The 10,406-nt window shown below is 44.0% G+C and overlaps 1 protein-coding gene across 1 annotated transcript in view; it reads right to left on the bottom strand.

Moving 5' to 3' along the window:
• Nucleotides 1–8,775, bottom strand: part of T265_01312 (hypothetical protein) — a gene marked incomplete at both ends in the record, with an annotated part of 30,148 nt that extends 21,373 nt beyond the window's left edge. The window contains 4 exons of the mRNA XM_009165318.1: nucleotides 1,105–1,377; nucleotides 6,076–6,162; nucleotides 8,174–8,409; nucleotides 8,684–8,775. Of these exons, the coding sequence (XP_009163582.1) occupies nucleotides 1,105–1,377; nucleotides 6,076–6,162; nucleotides 8,174–8,409; nucleotides 8,684–8,696 (609 nt within the window). The remainder of the gene's footprint in view (nucleotides 1–1,104; nucleotides 1,378–6,075; nucleotides 6,163–8,173; nucleotides 8,410–8,683) is intronic.
• Nucleotides 8,776–10,406: the final 1,631 nt, after the last annotated feature.

The raw sequence follows: 10,406 nt of genomic DNA, 5'->3' as shown, positions 1-10,406 counted from the left end.
GAAATCACTTGTACCAGTAGTATTACTAGAATAACTGCCTAGTTTAAACTGGTTGTGATGTCAACTTTTTTGGGTTCACCAACCGATGATCGTTTTCTACCGAGGGATTTGCTTTCCTCAACAAGCCATAGCTGCGTTGAACTAGAACTTCCCAAGGTCACAGTTAGTGACTTGTTTGCTTGTCATTTTGGGCTCTCAACGACACGGTACAAGGCGTTGAGTGTTCAATCTTGCCACTGACTTTCAGACCTGACCCAGTATGACAGACACCTTGTGTCTGATGTGCGAGTCTTGAATGGGCTAGCATGCCTTGCAGAGCATTCAGCATTGTTTGTCCTTTCTTCGGTTGTTGGTTTCTAAAAGCGTGTTTCCATACCGGTGGGATTCATTTTGTCTGACTGGAACTGCTGGTGACACGCCTTCGAACTGGACGCTTCCCCCGTTTTATCTAATATTCTCCTGTACACACTTCCACGTCTATCGCTTGGATTTATTTTTTACGTTTGTGGCCATGCTCTTCAAAAATAAACGATGATATTTATTTCAGGGCAGGACTTCATCGATTTAAACACACATGACTGTTGGGCGACTGGTACAAACATTACAACTTGAGTTCACACTGACGTGCACCAGCCAACTGTTGCATACTAGCAACGGACAAATCTGAGTGATAAGACTATCCCCAACTATATCCTATGTTGTACTTGAGAGTAATGACCTTTATTTGCAAGCCACACACAAATTTAAATGTAGATTTAAAACCAGCAACTGAGTGAAGGAAGTAGTCCATCGACATAACTGATATGCAAGAAAGTAATAGTGATCCGCAATTAGCGTGTATGCATGATGCAATTTGGCCTTAACCACGACTGGTGTGACTCACGCTGAGTCAGCTCGCTAGATAACTTTGATACCTGTCCCCGTATTCATTGTATTGATCCGCATTTGATCCAGCATCCAAACTGCGGTTATATCTATGCTAAAACCCACAAATAATTGCAGACAGTGACTTAGCCCCTGTAGCATGGAAATTCATCCAACCACGTGATTTACAAAGGAAACAACATCGGCTGAAGAATGAAGCAGGCTTCTTATCAAACTCACCATGCCTGTTGCGATATCCCGTGCAAATGAGACGCGCGTGCAGAAGGACGGAGGTTGCTCTTCGGGAGAGTTCAATAAAATTTGATGAATGCTTCCCCGATCAATGTATTCGGTGACTAGACATAGTCGCTTATTCCTCACCACGATGGCCAAGCAAGTCAGAATATTTGGATGCTTCAGATTGCGCAGTACTGAAACCTTTTCAAATGGAATACCACATAGGAAAGAAAAATCAGAAAGTACAAGGAAAACTGTTTTGTTTCTGTCCGGTAACTATAAGACAATACACAAGGCAAGATCAATCATACGATGGCGGTAGGAGGCAGATTAGCTGTTCCACAGAACGAGAAACAATAGTCCAGTAAGGACGTTTGACTGACAATCAGTTGCTTCGAGATTCTCGTGGCGAATACCAATTGGAATTGCATTTTAAACCTTATCTTGTTCGAAATTCAGCCACTTTCCGTGGAAATGACCTTCTGACCAAATCTGGCTCACACACATAACAGATTCTGAGAACTGAATCACAGCTCTCAACACAACCAGAACGTGTCACACCAGGGATGTCATCAGACAGAAGAGCGGACCTGTAAAATTTACGATTTTGGCCGAGTTCGGTCACCCCACCAATAAAACCAGTCTAGTGCGTTTAACAGCTTCTCTTATGGGGAAGACACATTCAAGAAGCCGGATTCACCTTACCTGCTTCATGCTACCATCTCGATGACATTTCTTTCAACAAAATAGGGAATTTTTGTTTGCGATTTTCAAAGTGGGCACAATTTCATTTGGTCGAAGTAGGGATTTATCTGATGGGAGTTGAACGCATAGTGCTAGATTTCTCACTACTAGAGCGGTCTGGCCTTTCAGATGACGTTCTTCACAGTACGCGATGGCTCATTGGCTAGAGTGCGAATTTGCTGACCGCAACGTCCGTGGTTCGAATCCGATCTCTGCCCCTCGACTTCCCCTGTCTATGCTTGGGCAGCCTGGTAGTATCCCAGCCCTCGTGCTTCCCTATGGGGGCATGGCAGTTAGGCACCGAAAGGGTGTTACAACTGAATGACTTTTTCCTTCTTCCGTCATACATCAAACATCCCTCTGCTCGATTCGTGGAATGAACTGGTTTCTCGCTTCAACTAGCGGGAACACGCTTAGAACCGATTGAGAGATCACCATTTCAGACAGGTAGGGAAAACATTCGTTGGATTTATGAATAAATCTACCGATTGTCCTCCAAACTTCTTAAAATACTTCTTTGGTTGTTCTGATTACCACTTGGCTCCAAGCGTTCTGTTTATGCTAAGCAACTAATGAAGTGGTTGGGTCACACGCGCAGTTGAACGGCTTTGGATTTACCAGCCTCTGTGTGCACTTTGAGCGAACGACACCGGTCACGTGCCTGTGGTCACTGGGTCGGACAAGCTTCTGTTCACGTGAACATCAGTAGCACAAAGTTTTGCATGAATCTGGCCGTTTGCAGATGCATAATACATAACTGCCTGATGAGCCCCAAGAAGAGTTTTCAGCAACCTCGTGAGCAGTTTCCTTTATGAAACTACACGATTAACTTCTCGCGGAACAAAAAGCGCCCACGAAGCTTATACATCACTGAAGTATCCGAAAATGAGTGGGAAAAAATAATCGGGAACAGATGGAATTGCAAGCCCAAAACAACCATTGCTTCACACAAATCCGTGCAGTTGTGCGCCAACACTGCTTTACTGTGTCATGAAAAGTTAAGTACCGTCACCGGCGTGTGGTAAAAACTCCTCCGCTTTAGGTTAAAACTTGAAGCGTAAGAAGATAGGTATTTAGCGTAGATTTCAATTCAGGTTATGCCGAGGAGGAGGCTTGGCATGCGAGCGTAGATGGCTCGCTCTGACCACTTCAACCAGTGCATGCACAGCTGTCATCAAATGACATCATCTTTCGGCGCAGCTGGACTTTTGCAAATGAAGTTCGCACTATAACTGATACTACACCGCCTTCCTCTAGCGCCCAGCTTCAGCAAAACCACTGTCCCCAGGATCAGCACAAGCCAGTTCTTTTCAGCCGAAAGGGCATCGCTGCAGGATAGCCAACATGGTGAAACTCTCATGCGAGATAGGTGAGTAAGCGGGTGTTCCAGGACCACGTGTCTGTGTCCGTACGTATCATTGAATCATCAGTGTACAGTAACGTACGGGCTATCAATATTGTAGTCCACCTTCGTCATCTGTTACCTTTCACTGAACAAGACCGTACTTTTCCAACCGCCAGAGGATAGCACCAACAATTCCTTCAGGTCTTGATACAGAAATCTGCTCCTCGAAAGTGGTTTGGTTTGCTTGTGTCAGTTTGCAGAAACAATCTGCTGTGGATCTCTGTAGGATTGCATGCAACAGTATTGACATATCACTTATCGTCACCACAACGCTGTAAAGGATATCGGAATGCCTCCCTTAGTAAGCTTCGTTACCGTCTACCAGAATGCTTCAAGGTGTTAGCTCAGATGTGGTAATAGCACACAAAAAGTTCGTTACTCTTGGTGTGGTGATCGAAACCACGTGAGATATGCTGGTTATGGAGATGGTCCCTAACATGATTGATGGATGGAACGGTGAAACACCGAAAGATAACGTTAACAAACGTAGCATAAATCAATAGAGAGGTAGTTTGATTGTTGGCCAGCCTCTTTGGAGATCGCTCTTCGTTTTCAGTTTGCTCAAAAGAGCTAACTCAGTTCGTGCGACTGTAGGAAGGCAAGAGCCTTATGTAAAATGACTTATTTTAGGCATTCCTAGTCGTTGAGCACAGCCTTTTTCTTTTTGAATTTCATGCCCATCTCTACAATGAATAAAAGTTGAATGGGATATTTTTCTTTTTTTTCAATCTTCGATACTGCTACCTTCCCTAAACGAAGATTCTCTCCATGGCTGGGCTGCAATCTGATCTCTCTAGACTGATTAGATGTTGAAATGCTCACTAGGATAAAACGTCCAGGTGTGGTCGTTTTAGATAAGTTAGACTGGTAGGAAGACGTCGTCTACAAGACGTTTCAAGTCTAGATTATCGCATTCTGTAAGTGAACCGAGATGGAATGTCACCGCGTATCCAGCAACAACTCTGTGTGCTACGGTGGAGTTCTTATGGTCGTCTTTGAGCGAGGGCAACCATGTAGTTGTAAAGTACAATAACTGTTGTAGTTTTCAGCCTACGACGGCTACCTTCAACGGATTTACAGTATGATTACAGTGGCCTGACTACCCAGATTTGGCAGTCAGATAAACCATCCTTGTTCGCTTCTAAATTTATACACGCATGAGTCCAATCTATTGGTAACGTCACATAAACATGCGTACATTTGTTACGAACACATTGTCAATTCAAGAATTACCGATCACTCGAATCCAAAAAAGCATGCAAAACTAGTAAGGCAAATGCCGAGGTGAATGGCGTTTCCGTTTGAGAAATGTGCGTTAGACAGAGTTTAAAACGTCCAAAACGTATGGTTCTCTTCTGCACACACCCAAACTCTTTTGCTGTTCGAAAAACTCAGACTTGAAATCGATTAAGTTCGTGATCATTTCGTTAGGAATGACTGTTAATAGTCAATCGACTTGTGTGGATGTTCCGGAAAATCTAACAGATTCATGTCAAGATTGCCTAGGTGCTACCGAACTGGAATGTTCCGGAAAATCTAACAGATTCATGTCTTTTTTTTGGACAAGATTGCCTTAGTGCTACCGAACTGGAGGAGGCGAGACGGCCCAATGGTCAGTGGTTCGAATCCGACCTCCGCCTCTCGACCTCCCAGGCTTGGGCAACCTGGAAGTATCCCAGCCCTCGTGCTTCCTTCGGGTGGCATGGCAGCTAGGCACCGGAAGGGTGCTACAGCTGAACGCTTTCTTTCTTTCTACCGAACTGGAGAAGCCGTAAGAACCACGAACTCTGAAAGGCAGTGGTGGAAGAACAACCAACCGGCTCTTATCGGGCCGATGGGCCAAAAACACTTTCCGATCAGTTTAAAACTTCTACCAAAATCGTTCAAATATCGAAAATAAATCGATATTGCAAAGGGTTCGAAAAATTCCCTGAAGAGTTTGAGGTTTTGAGATAATCGGCTAGCAATTTCAACTTATTCTGAGTTTCCACCTTTTGATCTAGGTGTCAATAGGTAGGAAACTGTTTGCTCGAGTTTATTCACCCTTGGTCATCCTGGGGCACCATAATCCTGTTGGATGGAATAGGGGCAGATCAAATTTGTTGGCCTATCCTAATCAGGACAATTAAAGTAAGCTGAAATTTTGGGACGATTGTGCGAAACCTTTGGTTTTTCTAAAAAAACATTCGAAGATTTCCTAATGACTACAGGAAGATTTACACAAATTACAAAACACCTACTGCCTGTTGTTGGTTGGAGCCAATCTGATCGGTTTTTTTCCTACGACTTGAACTTTCACCTAAAAGTCTCATCTGGGTGAAGTGTCCGTTTCGGGAGCATCGAGCAAGTGCATTTCAATTCGTGATTATATATGAGCGGTAGATCCAATTGAATCTGATGTAGGCCTCACGTTGTGGACGAGATGGCTAGGTGGTTAGAGTGCCAATTTACTGGCACTGGTCCATGGTTCGAACCCGACCTCTGCCTCACGACTTCCCTCGTCTGGGCTTGAACAACCTGGCAGTATCCCAGCCCTCGTGCCTCCTCACCTTAACACCTAATTTAAGACTAGATGTTTAACTCAAAATAAACTGGTTTGTTCTTTCGACAACTACTCTGATTCGTACACGAATTTGATTTCGACAGGAGACTCAGATGAAACCACCTGCATTTTTCTTTTGTGATGGTCCGCTTGTCCCCTGTCTCTCTCTTCCTGAAACACCTCTTAGCTGCACACACTCTGCCTGCGGATTCAAACTTTAGTGGATAAACCAAAGATGAATAAAACGAGATATTGTAGCATAAGAACACACTTTGCGACATACCTCGCGAATCAAAGTTTCCTCATTTTCCTTGCTGTTATTCAGTACTTCCTTCACGACTAAAAGGCATCCAAACTGACGGTGTCTCACCTACAACGAATTGAAACATTGCACAGCATCGTCACAAGCAAAGAAAAGATTGACCCGAGTTTGAAAGAACGGGCAAAAAAAAGTTGAAGGGGATTGACTAAGTTCTCAAATCAGCAACTGTTTTTGTTTGAGAGAGGAAGCAATCCGGCTGACCTTAAGTTGATAATGAGGACCTGTTTTGCATCTTTGAAACATGCCTTTCATATTCTAAACTTACAAGTACCAAGCTCGGAGAACAGATCATCAGTCATTTAGTCAACAATTATTAAAAGCACAAGAACTACCAGTATTTCCACATACTGACAAGGAAACATTAGGTCAACTAATGGAGTTACATGACGGTTCTATCCAACTTATTCAGGTCAACACAAATACAACACAAATACCAGATACAACCACAGTAACGTTGGAGCCAGAAGAACAAGACGTATTACGTAATACATACATACACATGAAATATTACATGGGATTGCAGCGATTAGTGGGCCGTCCAGCTCGGCTACGGTATTTCCATATGCAGAACCCAAAGGAGTAACGTGCTCTGAAATTCCAGGTACATGGGACATATGGTTACATGGGTACGATCCCCCCTCACCTCAATTGATTGCATACCCATATCCCACAAAGACGACAGGGCGAGCCAGTTAGCTACCAGGATTTTCCTTACAGACAATGCATAGTATGGAGATGTAAAAGTTACCTACACCCCGCGACAAAAATATATAGTCATGATATGCTTTAAAATAAGTCCAAACTTGCGGAAAAAAAGAACGGAATAAGTACCGACATGTGTTGGGAACGATTAGACTGCGGCAAATCGGATTACTTATGGATGTCAGGGACGAAATTTCCCCTTAATCTCTACCCAACTACACTATAGAAAGTGGACAGTTGTAAGCTCACTAGCGTTGCACGGGCTTGGGTTCGAACCAAGGAGAAAGTATCAAGGAGAACCAGGGACGACCAAGGCCCTAGGCAATTAGACCATGGCGCCGGCAACGCACGACAGCCACGTGCATTGACTTAATTGGCTTTACAAACCTCAAGTTTGCTTCCTAGTTCTTGGTCTGAGGACGATCTACCTCCTTATGGTAGGCTTGTAGGGGAAAACATTCAATATGCCCCGCATAGGAGTTGAAAGACAGCCTTTTCATGTAATAACGAGAAGACATCTAATGGTAAAACCTCATTGAAAAGTACATCTCATTGAAGGCCTGGCCAATTAAACACACGGAGGTTGATCAACATCGCCTAAAAACAAGGAAGGAAATTCGATGTTGCTGAGAATAACAGTAGTGTTGTCTTTCAATTGGTGTCTCACCGTAGGCAGAGGGGTTAGGAAAACAACTCGATATTCACTTCCATCTTGGTATTCGACAGCAGACGGACAAGTGACTTCACTCGAAAGTAGTGGAATTGGTTGCCTCATTTTCTGCCCTCCGAAATGGCTTAGAAAATTCTCTTTATCTTTGCGAGTTTTTATGGAGCTCGCAACCTTCATAACCTGTTCCGGCTTGGATTCACATTCAAATCAGTCTCCTTTGGACAGTCCTCGTACTTTCATGGAATGATCCTAGAGATTTCGCTCCTCGTCACCATGAGACCAGAAGCTCGCATTCTAGCGAGGTGAATGTGCTTGAGGCAATCACGAGTAGGAAAGCCAGACCTTCAGTTCACTAGATCCCGAAGCTATTCACTGTGCACAAAGCTAACTGTAAATGGACGGAATGTACAACTGAAAAAGGGGAATTACTCCCAAAGCTTCCCGTCACTATGACATTTTTGTCGACACTGTTTTACCAAACAATCGACTGAGGACTAACAGTTTGTAATGACCCATATTCTGATACTACCGATATTCTGTCTCATACATTCAAATGAAAAAGTATGCATTCGGTGATTACCGAATGTATGTTGGAAGACAAGACATAAGCAACTGTTTCACAAATGCCTATGACGGTTTCGGCAGACTTGGGTTTAGTGAGCAAATGAGAGAATGCGTTCTACGTACCTTCACTGCTCGACCAAACGCTCCAGCCGCAATTGTCTCCAGTATTTCCAGTTGCGATTCCTTCAACACAGGAGGGAGCTCTTCAAGTAGCCTAACAGAGTATTCACGACACAGACCGGATCGATTTCGCTCGGGGCTGGGATCATTTTGCGTGACTGGGACCTCCAGGTGTCGGACTATCCGGCAGGATGCATTCTGCAGACGAGGGATGAAGTGGATAGGTGTTGCTTCCTCACCTTATTTCTTGAGCGCTTAAGCGATACTATTGCGTGTGACAAACGGTCGAATATTGGCTTGTGTTCCGTAAATTTTCCAACAACAGGCGTCTTAGAATTGGAGGCCATCGTTGCTTTCAGCAACGTACGACGAAGAGCACGTGGTTGCTGTTGCGGTGCAGCCTACAAATAGATAAATCCTGCCACGTTGGATAAGCGACCAGAATTTATGGGTGATTGCAACTGATCCTTTGTTTGGTGTCTTTTCGCGCAGTGAGCCAAACACTTCACCCACGCCGCCCATTCATTGGCCAGCGGAGACGGACCAACCGGATAGCCGCTCCGTAGACAACCACGTGATGCAGATTGCGCAGTGAACTGCTACACCTATCGCGAATGGTCAGTTTGTGTTCTCATGTCCCTCATGGTTTTTAAACCTCTGGTGCCCGGACCATCACAGGGGCGTTTGTGTGTCTCTTCAGCGCATTCACGAGCACATACGATACCTCCGTTACAGGACTTTTCTCGGTAAAAAAATCGCTCGCGATCTGCTGAAAATGCCCGTATGCACGTACAGGCTGTCGGTACGCTGTTCTGAGCTGGATGAGGTGATAGTTCGGTCGATTGTTGCACGGATGTTCCTTGTATCAAGTTCAACGCTCAGTGACACGTTACAAATAACATGGGAAACTAGGTTTGAAGGCATCCAAGGGTCATCGGTCTATTCACGTAATTATGTATATTAGGAAAGTTGTCCGGTAAATGGATGACTGCACAGGCTTTATTGAGTGAGCGGCCAGGAGGTGAAAGGCAACTTACCTGATGGCAGATGTTGCATTGTGGACGTCAATAGCCACCAAATCCGTTCAGCAATGGAGCTGAAATAGCTTCTGGATGGTCCAGATGGCCTACACTCGCCAGCATGGTTGTGGTCTTAACAAAATGTGCCCAAATTCACACTAGGCGTTTCACTGTACGGAGCTGTCCACGGTGACCAGTGCCGGTTTACTGTTCAGACTTGAACGCGAAGCTGATCTTCCAGAATGTGTCTTGATAAAATCTATATTCTTGGTATGTATTCCACTAGAATCGAAACTAATCAGGAACAGCAGGCAACCCTTGTGATTCTTTACCCCACTGTTACGATTATAAAAGACTGAGCTAAAGCCCATCGTTGGAATGCTGCGTCAAAAATGTTCGATAACAAAAAATAAAGTATACGAAAGCTAGGTTGAGCTGTGAAAAATGTACATTATCTTAGTACTGTGTTTCCAACGCCAAAAATAGCATATACAATCCTAATTTCAATCGATAAGTTGAAATACACTCACATTTCCGGACTCCACATCTCGGAAATTAGCTGAGTGATATTCGTATGCTCCTATGTGAACACAGAACCAGTATGTTGGTAAGCATTTTGTAAGTACAGCACTCCTGCGAACAAAAATCACGGGAAAAAGAGATCCTACACCCAACTGTGTCTGACAGAGAACGATGTATTGTGCCTCCGACAGGAATTGCCTATTCAGAGGGGCCTTTTCTGGGTGCTATGGTATATAACACTTCGTATCACTTTGCAAGACAGTGAGCGTGATTTTCTGGTTTTGCTATTTACACAATGAGTATAAAACAAGGGAGGCAATAACAACCGGTATAGGTGACTAAATGGGATGATTAGGTAAAAAGTGTGCTTCCGAATTTGTGCCCCATATCATTTTTATATTGGGACGCCCCGACATTTGTAGGAATATTTCGATAAAATCTCTGCGATTGTCTTGCAGAACACTAAAGCTTCCAGACGGACTGTAGGAATAACCTGGTGTCAAGTTAACGATGGAATGTCAGAGTTAATACTTCCTCAAACATGACCTCTGGGCATTCTTATCTTCTGGAATCTGATGTTTCATCTTCCCCAAACCCATCAATTTTTTTCTCAAACCCGGGACTTTCTGAGTTATCAGAATTTTATTGGAAATCTTTTGATTGACTGACTTGGAACAACAATAATTGTGTGATTT

This window comes from Opisthorchis viverrini (assembly GCF_000715545.1).
Source record: "Opisthorchis viverrini unplaced genomic scaffold opera_v5_14, whole genome shotgun sequence".
Lineage (NCBI taxonomy): Eukaryota > Metazoa > Platyhelminthes > Trematoda > Opisthorchiida > Opisthorchiidae > Opisthorchis > Opisthorchis viverrini.
The sequence above is the reverse complement of the archived record's forward strand: the minus strand, read 5'-3'. Positions and strand labels throughout refer to the sequence as shown.